Genomic DNA, 20,085 nt, shown 5'->3' on the forward strand with positions numbered 1-20,085 from the left:
AAAAAAAACAAAAGAAAACAGGTCAGTTTTTCTGGAGAGATGTTTAACTGCAACAGGAGACATGTGTGTATACTTTGATTTAAGTAAGTGAGGGGAATTGCATAGACAGGACACCTTTGACAGTAAAGTACTGAAAGATGAGGCCCGATGTACTAGATTTAGTTTTTCAGTCAGTTTGGTATGAGAATTGGAATTATAGGGAAAAGGATATCTAGGAGAGATGACTGAACATTGGAAGTATGACTTCCTCTTGTAAAACAGCAAGTGCTAAAACAGGGCTGGCGCTGATCCACCACCTACCTTCCCTTTGGGGCCAAAGGAAGTCCTCAGGGCATTACTTCCAATTTTACTGTGGGATCACACTGAGTCACAGCTGTCATATATATTTAAATAGGACAGTCTCTCCCAGTATCAACTTTAATAAGCCTTTCATATTTGAATATGAATTACCGATAACTTTTTTTTGGGGGGGGTCAATAATGAAAACTCTGGCATCTAGTTAATAGTCTTACTTTCAATATTTAAAGGAAATAGTTCAAAGTTAACCAAGAATTAGGTTACAATGACATGACATATGGAAACTAATGAACTACGTTGTATCATCTTTGAAGTGAGGTATTGTCCAATATTGTTCCAGTTTGATTTTCAAAAATTCAGAGAAGTCAATCTTAACCTGAAGTGTTCATCAGAATCCCTTAGGAGGGTGTAAATAAAACACATGTTCCCTGGCCCCTCCTCTGAAATTCTGATGGATTATGTTCAATAATCTTAAAACAGAACAAAACAAAGCAAAATCTCTACATATAATTTTGTTTGTTTATTTAATTTATTTAAAATCAATTGCCCAAGAGACAGTACATCACTGGTTTTTGATATGATGTTCAATGATTTATCAGTTCAGTATAATATCATCTTTTTTTCCAAGATCTTATTTATTTATTTGACAGAGAGAAATCACAAGTAGGCAGAGAGGCAGGTAGAAAAAGGGGAAGCAGGCTCCCTGCTGAGCAGAGAGCCCGATGTGGGGCTCGATCCCAGGACCCTGAGATCATGACCTGAGCCGAAGGCAGAGGCTTAACCCACTGAGCCACGCAGGTGCCCCCCAGTATAATATAATCTTAAATATAAACTCTTTTGTATTTTTTTTAAGGGTTTATTTATTTATTTTACTGGGAAGGGTAGAGCGAGAGAGAGTCCTAAGCAGCTTCTGTGCTGAGTGCAGAGTGGAGGCGGGGCTGGACCTCATGACCTCATAACCTCATGACTCTGAGATTACCACCTGAGCCAAAATCAAGAGTTGGACACTTAACCGACTGCGCCACCCAGCTGCCCCTTTGTTGTCTGTTTTACTAGCATATAATCATAATTCAGACTAAGAAACAGTGAATGTCTCAGTAGTCTCAATTCAACCTTTGGTTATAAACTTTCAAATACACTGGAATAAAATCTTAGGCATCTAGAAAAAACATCAAGCCACACATTTGATTTTATGATTTTTGAAAATTTTTTAATATAATTAACTTCTCAATAGACTTTAAGAATAATGGGCTTTAAAACTTTTCTGCCCTGTCACTATATTCCTTAAACTAGAAGAAGACGTGGTACCAAAAAGATTCACTACAATTATTTTTCATCATTAGTCAACGCTGGAAACAACTTAAACTGTCTTCAGTGGGAAAATAAACAAACAATTTATTTGTTTATTCAAGGGACAAATCCCTTCAAAGCAATTCTTCTTAGCAATAAAAAGAGTAAATCACTGATTCAGGCAACAATTTTGGATTGTATGGATTGTAGACTCTGATGGTCACATATCCTATGATTCCATTTATGTGGAATAATAAAAAAGATAAAACTCTAGTTACATATCACTGTCAATATAAGGGGACAGCATGAAAGAGTATTTTGGATGATAGACTATTCTCATAGTGATTATAGTGGTGGTTAAATGAATATATATGTGTTCAATTCATAGACCTATATACTAAAAATAGTCAACTTTACTGTATGTTAACTTAAAAATAAACAACTTTTTGGAAATATATTCTGACATAAAAATGCATATCTGTATGTAGGCCACTTGTGTACAATGTCCAAAAAAGTCACAAAACAATTTTTTTTCATTTTAATCTAAAGAGTGAGGACCTCTAGAAATACAGAATTGCCATGACCCTGCAAATCCATCAATACCCTACCCCTATATTGGGTATCCAAACTGGGAAATCTTTTAGTATCCTTCCAGAGTTTTGGCGTGGCACAGGAAAGGAATGAGAATTATCCAGAACCCACTCTCTACGTACACTCTCAAGCTATTCTCTGGCAGCACTACGCTCCAGTTCTATTACATTCATGACTACAACAAACACATTGTGTAATCCTCATGGAAGCATTTAGTAGGTTTTTGATCTTTTGTCTGGGTGGCCTAGAGATTACATAATTCAGCTTAAATTGAGTGTCTACTAAGTATTATTTCAGCCACTTTTGTATATCAGGCATAATCTGAACTATGGATCTTTCTTCCATCATTCATTGAACTTTTTTTTTCTTTTAACTATGTCACACACTATGATAGCCATTAAGTAACAAGCAACAATTAACATCTCTGCTTTCCTGGAGTTGATACTCTACTGAGGAGTAAATGATACATAAAAACTTATAAGATTAAAAAAAAAAAAAGTGCTCTTCCTAGGCCGGCGCTCTCACCAAGGAGAAGGCCATGTTCAGTTCGAGGTTGAAGATCGTGAAGCCCAATGGCAAGAAGCCCGACCAGTTCGAGTCTGGCGTCTCCCAGGCTCTGCCAGAGTTGGAGATGAGCTCCGACCTCAGAGCCCAGGTAAGGGAGCTGAGTATCACGGCATCCAAGGAAACTGAAGTTGGCAGTGTTCGGAAAGCTATTACCATCTTTGTTCCCGTTCCTCAACTGAAATCTTTCCAGAAAATCCAAGTCCGGCAAGTCCGCAAATTGGAGAAAAAGTTCAATGGGAAGCACATCGCCTTTATTGCTCAGAGGAGAATTCTGCCTAAACCAACTCGAAAAAGTCATACAAAAAATAAGCAAAAGCGTCCCAGGAGCCTCACTTTGACAGCTGTGCATGCCATGATCCTGGAGGACTTGGTTTTCCCAAGCAAAATTGTGGACAAGAGAATTCGTGTGAAACTGGATGGTAGTCGGATCATCAAGGTTCATTTGGATAAAGCACAGCAAGAAGCTCAGAGGCAAGGATGTTAACTCTGAGTTCCCCAAGTTTCAGTTGTAAATAAAAATGATTAAATAAAATTTTGACAGTTAAAAAAAAAAAAGAAAGAAAGGAAAAAAAGAAAGAAAGAAAGAAAAAATTATGAAAGGAGAAATATAAACTACTATGATGGTACATATGAGAGGACTAAACCAGGTTTTCAGATCATAGAAGGTCCTGGAAGGCAACACTAGATTCTCTTTAGAGTAAAAACTCTTAAAATTAACTTAACAGAGAAGTCTCTCACTTATGACAAAGACTGATTGTAAATGTTAAATCCATCATTCTTAGAGACACCCTATGAGACAAGAACAATTACTCTTATTTCCATTTGTGGGCCAAGGAAAATAAGGTACAAATTTACCCGCTGTACCACAGCCTGGGTGACCCCAAGAGGATTCACCTCAGGAAGTCTAGCTTCCGTCTGTTCTTGTTATGATTACTCTATGTTGCCACTGCCTCCAGCTCTTCTTACATTATGCAAGGAACAGGGTCACGTTCAGAGGCTTTAAATGTGTCTCATTAGGCTTCTCGGAACCTGCAGCACAGCCACATGGTGCTCAATTTGGTCAATAATACAACGTTCTGGATTGACTTCTGTTAAGTGAGAAGCACACAGAGCACAAAGCCCATGAGAGGGCCACAAGGATCTTCATTGTACTGTACTTTGGGGAAATGAGATCAGCCTTATCCTGAATTCCCAAAACACATATTTTATCTTCTTTTTTACTTTCAGTGGGACACAGACCTGACCTCACACATCTCTGCACATTTGCAACTTTGCTCCCAGTTGGAGTAAGTTGGGGAACATGTTGCCTTCACAGCAGAGAGAAAGACGCACAGAAGACAGAAATGAGGCAACTGACTATCCATGTTGCCTGCTGTACTTTCTCCGTGAGTTTCTGCCTCTTTGATACTCTGGGTGTTTGTTCATCAACTTTTCTGTGTTAACAGGTGGACTGTTTCCCCTCTGCAAAACACTTAACATGGATTTTGCCCCCTGCACTCTCCATTAACACTAGGGTATCATATTGTGCAAATGTGCCAGCATGGATCAAGAAACCAATGTAAGAAAACCTGTTATATTGCTCAAGATTTTGTCACTGAACCTTATGGCATCGGTACTTAAACAGGGAGAATGATGTTTCCAGGAAATTACTCTGATTCAAAATGTAAGCCCATTTTCTAGTGACTTCCCACCAGGGTTGGTTTATTTGTTTGTTTTTGTTCCTTAATGCACTTTACCACTTATTTTGTCTTGCTTCTGGCCTTTGTAATAGGCTCCCTCTGATGAGATTGCCATCATATTCCCGAGCTAGTTCTAGCTTTAGCATTTTCTTCAGTAACCATGTAACTTTTTTGAAGCTTAGTGGCTCAAAGGAGTAATATGCCTAAAAAAACACAGCACAAACCCATTTACATTCAGATAGGAGAGAGAGACAGACAGACAGAAAGTGTGTGTATGTGTGTGCACGTGTGTGTGCCTGGACATGTCTGCGTATTCTCCCTCACTTTTCCAACCCTTTATGGTCTGGTTTAAAATACTGTACATTATTTGTATTTTAACTTGCAGTCTTTGCTGTAAAAACATATTGGAGTTTCTGAAGAAAGCCCAGTCAATGGCAGTCATCTTTGTCCATGTCTGAAAAAGCTGATGGATAAAACAAAGAGTTAAAATGGAGGCTGATGTGACGACGTGGATGGAACTAGAGGGTATCATGCTTAGCGAAATAAGTCAATCAGAGATATGATCTTCCTGATATGAGGAAGTGGAGATGCAACATGGGGGTTAAGGGGGTAGGAGAAGAATAAATGAAGCAAGATGGGATTGGGAGGGAGACAAACCATAAGTGACTCTTAATCTCACAAAACAAACTGAGGGTTGCTGGGGGGAGGGGGGTTGGGGGAAGGGGGGTGGGGTTATGGACATTGGGGAGGGTATGTGCTATGGTGAGTGCTGTGAAGTGTGTAAACCTGGTGATTCACAGACCTGTACCCCTGGGGATAAAAATATATGTTTATAAAAAATAAAAAATTAAAAAAAATAAATAAAATAAAATAAAAGTTTAAAAAAAATTAATTAAAAAAAAAAAGAGTAAAATGAAGGCTGATATATCACCTTTATACAGAGACCAGCAGGGAAAAGTTTTTGTCTGTAGGCTACTTAGCAGAAGTAGAACTGATGTGGCAAGGTACCCCGGTAAGACTTCATGGGTGGACAAAGAAGAAAACCCTGCGTGGGCTTTCCCTCGAAGGGAAGAAAAATATAGCTCAGTTCTGAATACCCAGTTATTTTTGCCAATCTATCAACCAGTAAGTCAATGATTTTCTGCAGCCATTCAAGAGTCTGTTTCCCAAAGATCTTCCTGGGAATTCTGGTGGATGCTCCACACTTTGTTTCCAGCACACTCTACCATGGATCAGAACTCTATTCTATTTAAGTCCATGCCATGGCCAAGTTGTCCTCAAACCTGGGAGTATTCCCTTTCCTCTCCTCCCTCCCTCGCTGTCCAGCTAGTAGAATACATGGTACGTAACTGGCTATCTACACATATCTTGAAAAGAAATGAAAGTGTCACTAAATACACTTAAAAAAAAAAAGAATTTTGTTAACTGTTTCCTTTGCTGTGCAAAAGCTTTTGATCTTGATGAAATCCCAATAGTTCATTTTTGCCCTTGCTTCCCTTGCCTTTGGTGTTGTTCCTAGGAAGATGTTGCTGCGGCTGAGGTCGAAGAGATTGCTGCCTGTGTTCTCCTCAAGGATTTTGATGGATTCCTTTCGCACATTGAGGTCCTTCATCCATTTTGAGTAACTGTTTTAGAGAGTGTGTAGCATCATAATAACTTATGTAGGCCTGTGAATTGTCAAATCAGTCTACACTGTGTGAACTCACAAAAGAAATTATTAAATTATCATGTGAAGGATAGAGACCTCTACAAATAGAGAAATGCAAATCCACCCAAGTTTGTCTTCTGATATAGTGCGCATTTGAGGCAGGAGTCACCAGCTTTCCTGTTAGCCAAGTGCACAGGGCAGATTACAGGCATCGTCCAGAATTCTTTCTATAAGTATATTCTCAAGCTGTTTTTTTCTTGTAGTTTTAAGGAAAGCCTTACATAAAACTGAAAACAAAAGGCCAAATTAAGGTGAACCATAGATACTTCAACAACAACCTGCAACTAACAGAGAGGACCCAAATTTAAATATAAGTCCCCTTCTATTATGATGTTCTGAAGGAGAAAAAATAATAAATCTCTTTGAAAATGAAAATTGAAAGATCAAAGGAACTGATGTTCAAGTCCATTTGCTTAAACCTTGAGTATCAAAAGCCATGTATCCAAAGTCCTAAATTACATAAAATCTAAAATATTATGCAATTTCTTATCTAGCTTAGAGTCTGCCAGGAGTTTCTTGACTCCTGAATAGAACTAGAACTCACATTAGTTGCATTCTGCCTGGGCTTTCTCTACTATTGAATAGGTATGGTTCCTCTGGGGTTCTGGGAGTGGTATTAATTTAATTGCAAATTCCTCAGCAGCCTCACTTTTAGAGTCTAAAGCCTTAAAAGAACACACTAGATCTTCATAGCAGTGACCCAAGACCTGTGCAATTTAGAAAAACAATTCAATCCGTAGTTCTTAAGATAATGAGCTCAGGTAAAAATATGTTTGCAAAATCCAGTATTCAGTATTTTCAGAGACCACTGCAGAGACTGACTGATACCAGTTTCCCCAGGAGGCCAGATGTCTACACCTGCTACCCAGAGTCCAAGGCTTATGAACTAAAAATGAATTGGGATAATTTTCAAGCCAGATGCTAATTTTGGTATTTGAATGTACTTGCTGGATTCTTCTTGTTGCTATAGCCAATTATCAATAACTTAGGGGCTTATTACAATACAAAAGTACCACTTACAATTCTGGAGATCAGTGGTCTGAAATGGGTTAATGGGCCAAAGGTCAAGGTCTCTGCAGGGCTATATTCCTTCTGGAGTTTCTACAGGAACATGTTTACTTATCCTTTCCAGTTCGACAGACTGCTCACATTTCTTGGCTCATGACTTTCTTCCATCTTCAAAGCCAGTAATCCCAATCCTCCACCTTCTGCTTCCACTGTTATACTTCTCTGACTCAGACTCTCCCTCCTTAATCTTTCACTTACAAAGTTCCTTGCTATTGAGTCTGTTTAATGGCTTACCTCTCTCTCTCCTGTTATAGAGAACAAACTGAGGGTTGCTGGAGGGGATGGGTTAAATGGGTGATGGGCATTAAGGAGGGCACTTGTGATGAGCACTGGTATTATAGTGAACTTATGAATCACTAAATTCCACACCTGAAACTAATAATACACTGTATGTTAACTAACTGGAATTTAAATTAAAATTTAAAAAAATTGAAAACCCTAAAAAATAATATAGCTTATTTTGGAAAAATTACTTATCTTGATATAATTGTAAACTTTCTCCTCACTTAGTTTACCATTCTCTCTCTCACTCTTTCTCTCTCTCCCTCTCTCTCTCTCTCATGATACAGACTGAGCAGGGAGCCAGATATGGAGTTTAATCCCAGGATCCCGGGATCATGACCTGAGCCAAAGGCAGATGCTTAACTGACTGAGCCACCCAGGCGCCCCTCAACTGAAAAAAGTACCACAAAATCATGGGGCTCTTTTTAAAACTTTTTATTTATTTGAGAGAGAGAGCATGAAGGGGTAAGAGGGAAAAACGGGCTCCCCACTGAGCCGGGAGCCTGACATGGGGCTCGATCCCAGGACTCTGGGATCATGACCTGAGCCAAAGGCAGATGCTTTAACCAACTGAGCCACCCAGGCACCCCACAAAATCATGTAAAGTAATATATTATTCCAACTTCCACTATTTCTTAGAAGAACCAAATAATAGCTTTAGCATCCTTTTGTTTAGGTTTGAATACTGCTAATATCCAACTGAATATAGTTATTAAATAGTATTTATATTCAAAAACCAATAACCTAGCTGTAAGTACTATACTTCAGGACTCAATATTTATTCAAAGTTCCTTCCCTAAAAAGAGTCACATTTGCAATGGTACTCTTCCTTTAAACTGACTTGTACTTCACAATTCTCAAATTCTTAATACATTGCTCCAGGGTGACACTTCAAATCTGAGCATTTCACAGTAGTACTTTAGTAACCTTCCACTCTTGGAGCACCACAGGGAACCATTAGCATCATTCCCATTTTATAGAGCAGGATATTAAAGCAAATGGTGCCAAGCCCTGGTCATATTCACCTGTCCTTGGAAGGGAAGATAGAATTTACAATCCCCAACTGTCAAGTCCGCCCACTAACAGCCAGTGTATGGCTCTTCTGAAACACTTGCTCTAGCTTATATCTGACTTTTGGAGGGAATAAAGACCAATGCAAGGAATGGTTAACACTAATAGATATTATGTAGTAGGAAATTTGTAACTTAAATACCTAAAAGTCACAGGTGTTGTAGCTAACAAACCATTCATATTGGTTCCAAATAAAACTGGAAATAAAATGTTTTAGTCCTGCTCTTTATAATGAATGATAATCCTGGAACATTCACTTAATGATTTTGATGGAACTCAAGAATCCATAAATTATCAATTTCAAGCAATTATTCCCATATAAGGGATTACTGTGAATATTATGGTTACAAAGGAAAAAAAAAAAAAACTAGTATAAAAAAGCACTATCTAATCCAAAGGGGCATCTGCATCCAAACGTTTATAGCAGCAATGTCCACAATAGCCAAACCATGGAAAGAGCCTAGGTGTCCATCAACAGATGAATGGATAAAGATGATGTGGGGTGTGTGTGTGTGTGTGTGTGTGTGTGTGTGTGTGTAAAATGGACTAATACTCAGCCATCAAGAAAGAAATGTTGCCATTTGCAACAACGTGGATGGAACTAGAGGGTATTAAACTAAGAGAAATAAGTTAATCAGGGAGGGACAATTATCATATGGTCTCACTGATTTGAGGAATTTGAGAAACAAGACAGAAGGTCATAGGGGAAGGGAGGGAAAAATGAAATAAGACGAAACCAGACAGGGAGACAAACCTTAAGAGACTTGTTCTTCGGAAACAAACTGAGGGTTGCTGAAGTGGAAGGGGATGGAGGGATGAGGAGGCTGGATGGACACTGGGGAGGGTATGTGCTATGGTGAGTGCTGTTAGTTATTTAAGTTGGATGAATCACAGACCTGTACCCCTGAAACAAATAATACATTATATGTTTTTTTTTTTCCTGTTCCAATAAAACTTTATTTACAAAAGCAGGTGTCAGGCTGGATTTGGCTCCCTGGTCTAGCCCTACTCTAGGGCCTTGACCTATATTTTTTTTTTTTTAACTTTTTTTTTTAACTTTTTTTTTTTTTTTTTTTTTTTACAGCATAACAGTAAAAAAAAGCACTATCTGATTCTGTGCTAAATACATTCTACCAGCAACCCTACTAAATGTATACCACTGTTATTTTATGACAGCACCTGTCAAACACTTTGGTCTCATAACCACCTTATATTCTTAGAAATCATTGAAGACCCATAAGATACCTAGGAATAAACCTAACCAAAGAGGCTAAGAATCTATACTCAGAAAACTATAAAGTACTCATGAAAGAAATTGAGGAAGACACAAAGAAATGGAAAAATGTTCCATGCTCCTGGATTGGAAGAATAAATATTGTGAAAATGTCTATACTACCTAAAGCAATCTACACATTTAATGCAATTCCTTTCAAAGTACCATCCATCTTTTTCAAAGAAATGGAACAAATAATTCTAAAATTTATATGGAACCAGAAAAGACCTTGAATAGCCAAAGGGTTATTGAAAAAGAAAGCCAAAGTTGGTGGCATCACAATTCCGGACTTCAAGCTCTATTACAAAGCTGTCATCATCAAGACAGCATGGTACTGGCACAAAAACAGACACATAGATTAATGGAACAGAATAGAGAGTCCAGAAATAGACCCTCAACTCTATGGTCAACTAATCTTCGACGAAGCAGGAAAGAATGTCCAATGGAAAAAAGACAACCTCTTCAATAAATAGTATTGGGAAAATTGGACAGCCACATGCAGAAAAATGAAATTGGACCATTTCCTTACACCACACACAAAAATAGACTCAAAATGGATGAAGGACCTCAATGTGAGAAAGGAATTCATCAAAATCCTTGAGGAGAACAAAGGCAGCAACCTCTTCAACCTCAGCCGCAGCATCATCTTCCTAGGAACAACGCCAAAGTCAAGGGAAGCAAAGGCAAAAATGAACTATTGGGATTTCATCAAGATCAAAAGCTTTTGCATAGCAAAGGAAACAGTTAACAAAATCAAAAGACAACTGACAGAATGGGAGAAGATATTTGCAAACGACATATCAGATAAAGGACTGTGTCCAAAATCTATAGAGAACTTAGCAAACTCAACACCCAAAGAACAAATAATCCAATCAAGAAATGGGCAGAGGACATGAACAGACATTTCTGCAAAGAAGACATCCAGATGGCCAACAGACACATGAAAAAGTGCTCCATGTCACTCGGCATCAGGGAAATACAAATCAAAACCACAATGAGATATCACCTCACACCAGTCAGAATGGCTAAAATCAACAAGTCAGGAAATGACAGATGCTGGCGAGGATGTGGAAAAAGGGGAACCCTCCTACACTGTTGGTGGGAATGCAAGCTGGTGCAACCACTCTGGAAAACAGCATGGAGGTTCCTCAAAATGTTGAAAATAGAACTGCCCTATGACCCAGCAATTGCCCTACTGGCTATTTACCCTAAAGATACAAACGTAGTGATCCGAAGGGGCACGTGCACCCAAATGTTTATAGCAGCAATGTCCACAATAGCCAAACTATGGAAAGAACCTAGATGTCCATCAACAGATGAATGGATAAAGAAGATGTGGTATATATACACAATGGAATACTATGCAGCCATCAAAAGAAATGAAATCTTGCCATCTGCGACAACGTGGATGGAACTAGAGCGTATCATGCTTAGCGAAATAAGTCAAGCGGAGAAAGACAACTATCATATGATGTCCCCGATATGAGGAAATGGTGATGCAACATGGGGGCTTAAGTGGGTAGGAGAAGAATAAATGAAACAAGATGGGATTGGGAGGGAGACAAACCATAAGTGACTCTTAATCTCACAAAACAACTGAGGGTTGCTGGGGGGAGAGGGGTTGGGAGAAGGGGGGTGGGGTTATGGACATTGGGGAGGGTATGTGCTTTGGTGAGTGCTGTGAAGTGTGTAAACCTGGCAATTCACAGACCTGTACCCCTGGGGATAAAAATATATGTTTATAAAAAATAAAAAATTAAAAAAAAATAAAATAAAAAGCTAAAAAAAATTCATTTGAAATAACAAAAGCACAAATGAATACAAATAATATACTTACATAGATCATAACTTTAAAAATAAAAAATAAATTAATGAGAACAATAGCATTGTCCTTAATATCTGAATCAATGAAAAACTCCTAAATTTGCATATCTGCTTTTGTGCTCAATCTATTGTGATATGTTGCTTTGTTTTACCTATATAAAATTTCTAGCCTAACTCAGATATACATGTGGAAAAGAGGGGGAAAAGAGTGTATTTTTTAGGTTGTAGACATTCTCTGACACTACATCACTAATTCACAAATAGTAGTTTCTTAAGGGTTAATTCTAACTAACACAAGCCTAAACACAAACCAATGAACTTTTTGTATCATCTCATTAAAGTCCATTGGTCTATCTTGCACTTTGAATAAATTTATATTGGTTCACTTAATAATGAAGATCTTTCAAATACTTTCATTTTTATTACACAATGTCAAAAAATTATATTTGGTATTAATACAACAAATCTCATCACTTAACTTTTAAATATTTCAAGTATATTTTCTAACTAATAGTTGCTTCCTTAATGGAAAATTTGGGGCACAGTTGTGTCAAACACATCACAATACCTGATATAATAATTTTGAGTGTTTTGTATATTTTTGGCAGTCTAAGGAGACATTCAAATAATTTGCAATAGTAATAATTTTGAAACATTTTACTCATTTCTTTAATAATGACACTAGAAAGTATGTCTGTCATATTCCAAATTTTAATTAAAGGGTCTAATAGTTTCATTTTGGAATAGAATATGAGCTGATGATATAAGGTATCTTGTTAACAATGCATTCTTCTGTTTGTACTAGACTACAAGCTTTTATGAGAAATATGTTTTCAGTTTTATCAAATGTCTTTTAGCATATTTCTTCATTTTATATGTATGCAGTCTGTTTTATTAGTATCCATTATTAAGACACTTTTGCACTGATGGGCAACATTCTTTGGTAGATTTTTCTTTTTAATATGCCATTGAGAAAACTCCCAGCCTAAACAAGCTCAAACATAGTTCTCAGTTATTCAAGAAAATCATTTGAAAAACATAGCTTATTCTCACATTTCAAAGTATATTTAAATTCCACAAATAAGATATTAGTTAATCAGTTTCAGTGACATGCTAAAGAATCTAATTTCTGAGTGGATACAGTAAGAATAAATAACAGGGTGAAGAAAAAGAAAATACAGAGCTTGATTCATATATACACACACAGACACAATTGAAGGTCAGTTTTCTGAGACTGTACAATGAAAGGATAATTTCTTTTTGAAAGATTCATTCATTTATTTGAGAGAGAGTGAGAGAGCGAGACTCCCTGCTAAGCATGGAGGCTTGCTGAGCTTGGAGCCTGTGCAACCCAGGCTTGATCCCAGGACCCCAAGATCATGACCTGAGCTGAAGTCTAGAGTTCGACACTTAACCTACTGAACCACACAGGTGCCCCTATGAAAGGATAATCTTTGTTATTAAGTCGTAACAGCCAGGGTACAGACATACTAGACAACTTGTAGTAAGGCAAAATTTAAAATACTCTTCCTAAAGTATCAGATTCAAACATTAGAAATGATGGAAATAGCGTCTAATTATTTCTGATTTATGGAGAATAAAATATAGATTTAACATAGCAGCATTTCTCATCAATAATCTTTATAGCTGATTTAAACAAGAAAACAGGAATTTCCACTTCTGGATTAAAATGAACAGCTTTTAACATCGTTCTGTGGAAAGAAAGAGAGAAAGAAAGAATGAACAAACAAAAGAAAGAAAGAAAAGAAAAGAATAAAAAAGGAAAGAAAAGAAAAATAAGAAAAGACAAGAAAAAAGGGAGAAAGAAAAGAGAAGGGAAGAAAGAAGAGGGAAAGGAAGGAAATGAAAGGGGGAAAAGGGGAAGAAAAATCTCAAAGAGATGATATATCATAGCACAGATCAAATAATACTTGTCAGATATCAGTTGTCAAGTGGCAAAAATCATGCTCTCTGAGAGGAGGCAAAGTGAGCCTACAATTACCCCAGTTCACTGCCTGAAGACAGTTTACAGGACATGGTGCTACAAGGTGGGGACCAAAGGAAACTGGGCAGAATTTCAAGGTTGAGGAGGAAGAAAGCAGAATTCAGGGAGGCCTAGGCAGATACATGTGTAAGGCAGAATACCAGATAGGAGGCCATAAGAGAGAGAGAATTTAAAAAATTTGGAGAGCAAGCTCAAGTTTTGGGCTGGGTACTAACCCATGTACTTTTGAGATGAATTGTCCAAGTTCAAGGAAAGAGCCCAGGGAAATCAATAGACCAAACAATTCTTAGCAGTCCTAGAGAGCTGGGAATTATTTTTGCATCACCCAAAGTTCAAACCCATCATAATACAGAGGCAGCACATGGAGTACTTGGATAGGTATTGCCTAGTTGGGAGGCAGGGACTTCTTTGGGACTCCTGTGGGACTCTGTTATTTTCTTGGATGTTCCAATCAAGGCCATGACCACTCTTTCATCTGGGCCATTTCTCAGAGTTGTTTATACAGTGAGTTACTCAGAGAGATAAGGGAACATCATCAGGTCCAAGAGCAGAATTGCTTTCTGCTTGTATACAAAAACTCAGTATTTTGCAGCTGCTACACAAACCCAGCGTTAATGTCACAATTCATTTGGGCACACCATATAACTGCATAGGACAGAGGGTTATCCCAGGACCATCCAGATAAATATGCTGATGTTCATGCTTGCTGTGTCATAAGAAATCATGCAGATCCTCTACCACTTAAGCAGGAACAGCTGGGTGCCACCACACCCAACAGGTAAGAAGCACAGTCTGAGCTCAGGATCTGTTTAGTTATTTAAAACTGGATATAGCTGACTACTTCTGAGTTTCAGTATTAATAAAACCACTTGGCCAACCAATATAAAACCCTACTGTTTAATAAGGTCTTTTTAGTCATAGAGGTGCTATTTTAATACCTCTCCTATTTTTTATATATCCAGTTGTTCAGGAACTGCCCCCATGATGGTGGTGGTAGTGGGGTGGGGGCTGCAATATGCTGTTACTATTGGAGGTGTGTTTAGATTTTCCCAACAAAGTGAATTTTATGGGAAATAAGTAATCACTTCTATTCCACATAGATTAGAATTTATTCTCAAAATTTTTATTTAGCCTTCAAAATTAAATCTGGATGGGTTTGGTCAGTGCAACTCTAAGAATTTTACCCTTCTTGAAAAGTGCATTACTGGGTTACTACTTATTTCTTTGATTCATATAAATATCATTTAAGGATTAAAATATATATTTAATGCATAATAAAATGCATATGCATTTCCAGATATTGTCATAAGGGTTTCTACAATATTAGCCCATGTAGCCCTTACATATGTGCTGGTACAATAATAGTGTATCCACTGTGTAGTTCAGAAAAAAAAGACATAAAAGGGTGCATGATAAATATTTCACCTCTGTACAAGGACCTATAAATTGCAATGACAAAATTTTTGTAGAAAATAATTTTAGTGAAGAGGTAAGGGAGGTCTCTTAGGTCTCTTTTATAGGGACACTAATGCCACTTAGAGTGCTCAACCCAAGTGACCTAAGCACTTCTCAAAGGCCTCGCCTCTCTAGTACCACCATTTTGGGAGTTAGAATTTCACATATGAATGAAAATAATTTTAAAACAAAATGGCAATGTAACTTGCATTTCACATATTAATATATATATTTAATGGGTATTAAAGTTAAGTGTAATTTTTGCTTAAAATTTAAGCCTTATATATATTAAATAAGAATAAAAATAGAAGCATAATCCCCCTCTATTTCTCTTTCAGATCAAATTCAGTTCCATTTAAGCCTTTATTTAGTTATGTGGTGAAGTAGGATTTTCTACGGTTTATTTAAATTTAGAAGAGCTTATAAGGTAATTTAAGATATACATGATACTTTGAGTCATGGTAAAATGTGTAATGCTTTGAATAATGAATAGGATTCTTACAGAAATTAGGTGTGCAATAGTGAAGGATGGTTCAGGTTGTAGAGCAAGGCAATTTAATCCGAAATACATACATACATACGTGCATACATACGTACATATATCAGTAATACAGTTCACAATTTAACTTGTTTTTTGCAAGCTTAAGGCCTAAGGCAACCTATTTAATATTCATTTTATTCTGATAATGAGCCTAAACTAGACAGGAATAAAAAATAGCATGCTTTCCCATTGTCTAATTGTATCTTTTCTCCTTGTTAGGTAATTTAGCAAGGCTGAAGTCTTTACAAGAAACACTATGTTTTTCTCACAGAGGTATCTTTTGTTTTCAGTTTTAACCTTGAGACAGCAAATCTGTTGTTATATATTTCATATTAGATGGATAAATGGTTGAATTAGTTTGTTTTGGTCCAAGCTTTCATTTACTTAATATTTCTCTAACTTAAAATATCTGATGGCATTGAGAATAAAAGTTGACCTTCAGATGAACAGAAACAAAAGCAGTGTGTGAAATATGACAATACACAATTTTTTAAGCAATCCAGGGTTTTGTGATGTGTGTGTGTATAATCTTATCTTAGGATTCCATCAGACCCTGAAACAAAGTCATGGGGGCAGGTAGTTTACTTGGGATATGACCTCAGGAAATACAATTGAAGGAATGACAAAAGTGAGACACAGAAGGGTGAAAAGCCAATAAAAATTGCATTAATGGACATATTACACTGAGACTACAGGGACTTAATCTTTCTCAAACCTTCCACAACACCATATGGAGCATTCTTTAGAATTTTCTTAAAAAATAAATACATAAATAAAGGAAGCTGGGGAATTATTAAAAAAAAAAACAACTTTCAAACGAAGTTCATTGTTCATTGGTTGAAAGATACCCCACAGGGATTAAGTCCTGCAAGTTTCCATTCTGTACCTTACTATGGCTGAGGAAACTCCTAGGAGATGCAAGGGGAGAACTAACACACTGGAAATATCTTCAAGACTGGTGGCGTGAAGGCACATGGGCAGGGTATGAACAGAGTTAGTTGGAGTCTGAAACCCACATCTGCTCATAATCTGCCCTGAATCCACTCTCTTGGTGACACTTGTGGATAAAAAATGACTATAATCTTTTAAAAAATCCTTAAGATAGAAGAATCAGGGACAAGTTACTATACCTCCTTATTCATCATTTTCCTTGCATTCCACCCATTTTAGATTCTATTCACCCTCATACAACACTTTCAATTGTCTGTAGCATCTGGCCAGAGAAGTGACACAAATTTCATTAACATGGCATATGAATCCTTTCCTTTTCCAGAGCATAGTTTTTGCATAAGATGTCCCAGTGAATCCCTCAAGTTCCAGATATTTTTTGGCCTATTCCCATTACATAGCAGTATCTAGTACTTCCTTACGAGTGGGTCTAATACCCTAGACATAGGGTATTAGAAGTAAAGAGAAGCAATCCCTTACTTTGCTTCTCTGACAACACTAGTAGTACCGAATGGTCAGATGAGGGACGTAGCTTTAAATTTAGTGGAACCCCTATCGTGTGCTCCCTCCAAAAGGGGCTTCTAGTCATGATGTGGTTTAACTTCTAGGGATAAGGGAAACAAATTCCCCAAGTGAATCACTGTATACGTGGGTGGCAGGGTCCAATTTCTTTCCCTTATTTCTGGTACCCACAAACCGAAAACACAGCATCATTTAATGGCCAATTATGCAACACAGATACTATGTTCTAGAAGATACTTCCCTACCCACATAGAGTATTAACACAAGATGATGCATTAAAGAGGTCATTTCAATACTCCACATGACCAACAGCTTGGATGACATGTAATATTGTGGCACTGATAATTTTGATGATTATGAATCAATCATAAGTGTAAGATCAGAGCACCATTGATATATGAGGTAAATGCTGCCTCATAAATCCAACAGCTCACCAATACCATGCCTATTTCTTTAGGATAGAAAGTGTAATGTGTAATAAGTTTGCTACCTTTAGATGAAAGTCCAGAAAACCCCTGGACATCTAAAATCTTCACTAGTCGGTAAAGGAAAATGGTGGGTAGGAGGACTGTAGGCTTGCCTCATCCCACAAATACGGCTAGGAAACTATCAAATCATCCTAAAAAGCCCCAGAAATTAACCTGAAGACTGGCAGAACAAACTCCACAACTAAAGGTAGAGAAGAAGCCCCATGGAGGAAGGTGGGAAGTGAGGAAATGCAGTTTGGGAGAGAAAAGGATCATGACCTCTACGGTAGGGAGGGAGCTTCACAAGACCATTACCCTCAAGAATAGGAGACATAGCCGACTTTCCTAACACAGAGAAGTAGACACAGAGACTTAGAGACAATGTGAAGACAGAGGAATCTGTCCTAAATGAAAGGATAGGACAAGGCTATGGCCATATATCTAAGTGAAACAGATATAAGTAACACATCTGATAGAAAATTTAAAGTAATGATCAGAGGAGAGCCTGGGTAGTTCAGTTGGTCTGCCTTAGGCTCTGGTCATGATGCCGGAGTTCCAGGATGCAGACCGGCAGTGGGCTGGGCTCCTGGCTCAATGAGGAGTCGGCTTCTCCCTCTGGCCCTCACCCTGCTCTCCTGCACTCTCTCACTCTCTCAGATAAATTTAAAAAATCTTTTAAAATGTTTAAAAAATTAGTAATCATCATAAAGATACTCACAGGACTAGCTAGACTTTAAAAGAAGACTGTAACAAGAGATCTTAATCATTATATCATAATAAAGGGGACAATCCAACATGAAGATATTAAAATTGTAAATATTTTGTACCCAATATGGAGCACTCACATATATAAAACAATTAATAACAAATATAAAGGAACTAATTGTTAATAATACAATAATAGTAGGGTACCTTAACTCCCCCACTTACACTAATGGACAGATCATCTAAACAATGGCTTTGAATGACAAACTGGACCAGATGGACTTAACAGATGTATTCAGAACACTCCACTCTAAAACACCAGAATGCACATTCTTTTTAAGTGCATATGGAACATTCCTCAGAAGAGATCACATATTAGGCCACAAAACAAGTCTTAACAAATTCAAACGACTGAAGTAATACCATGAATCTCTTCTGACCATAAGTCTATGAAATTAGAAATTAAAAGATATGGAAAGAACACAAATACATGGAGATTAAATGACATGGTACTAAACAACTAATAAGTCAATAAAGAAATAAGAGAGGAAATAAAAAAAAAAAAACATGATGGAGACGAATGAAAATGAAGGTACCATGGTCCAAAATCTTTGGGATACAGCAAACAAGGTTCTATGAGAGAAGTTTATAGCAAGATAGCTTACCTCAAGAAGCTAGAAAAAGCTCCAAAACAACATAACCTTACACCTAAAGGAGCTAGAAAAAAACCAAACAAAACCGAAAACCAGTAGGAAGAAGGACATAATAAAGACTAGAGCAGAAATAAGTGATATAAAAACTTAAAGACCAAAAAACAAGCAAAACAAAAACAAAATAAAATGGTAGAAAAGATAAATGAAACAAGGAGCTGGTTCTTTATAAAGATTCACAAAATTCATAAACCTCTAACCAGGCCCATCAAAGAAAACAAGAGAGAAAGGACTCAAATAAATAAAATCACAAATGAAAGGGGAGAAATAACAAACACCACAGAAATGCAAACAATTATAACAGAATATTATGAAAAACTATATGCTAACACACTGGACAACCTAGAGAGAAATGGAGAAATTCGTACAAATGTACAAATTACCAAAACTGAAAAAGCAAAAAATAGAAAACAGGAACAGGAACAAACTGATTATCAGCAAGAAGAATTAATCAGTAATCAGTAAACACCTAATGAACAAAAGTCCAGGACCAGATGGTTTCACAGGCAAATTCTATCAAATCTTTAAAGAAGAGTTAAGACCTGTTTTTTTCAAACTATTCCACATAATACAAGAGGAAGCAAAAATTCCAAGTTCATTCTATGAGAACAGTATGACCCTGATAATAAAACCAGGTAAAGGTACCACAAAAAAAGAGAACTACAGGCCAATATCACTGAAGAAATTAGACGCAAAAATCCTCAACAAAATATCAGCAAACAGAATCCAACAATATATTTTAAAAATCATTTCTCACAAGCAAGTGGCATTTATGCCAAGTATGTGAGGGTGTTTCAATATTTATAAATCAATCAATGTGATGTATCAGGTCAATTAGAGAAAACATAATAACCATATGAACATCTCAATAACACAGAAAAAAACATTTTACAAAGTATAACATCCATTTGTGATAAAAGCCCTCAACAAAGTAGGCTAAGAGGGAATTTACCGCAACATAATAAAGGCCATGAATATCATACTCAGTGGAAAAAAACTGAGAGCTTTCCCCCGAAGGTCAAGAACAAGACAAGGATGTTGCCTGTCACCACTTGCATTCCACATAGTGCTGGACGTCCTAG

The 20,085-nt window shown here is 37.1% G+C and overlaps 1 protein-coding gene across 1 annotated transcript; it reads left to right on the forward strand.

Moving 5' to 3' along the window:
* The first annotated feature begins 2,688 nt into the window (after nt 1–2,688).
* LOC116574072 (40S ribosomal protein S7-like) lies at nt 2,689–3,229 on the forward strand. Its single transcript, XM_032314606.1, has one exon. It carries the CDS (start codon nt 2,717–2,719, stop codon nt 3,227–3,229), a length of 513 nt encoding a protein of 170 aa, XP_032170497.1. The 5' UTR covers nt 2,689–2,716.
* The last annotated feature ends 16,856 nt before the right edge of the window (nt 3,230–20,085 follow it).

The sequence above is a fragment of the Mustela erminea genome, chromosome 15 (assembly GCF_009829155.1).
Source record: "Mustela erminea isolate mMusErm1 chromosome 15, mMusErm1.Pri, whole genome shotgun sequence".
In the NCBI taxonomy this organism is placed as follows: Eukaryota; Metazoa; Chordata; class Mammalia; order Carnivora; family Mustelidae; genus Mustela; species Mustela erminea.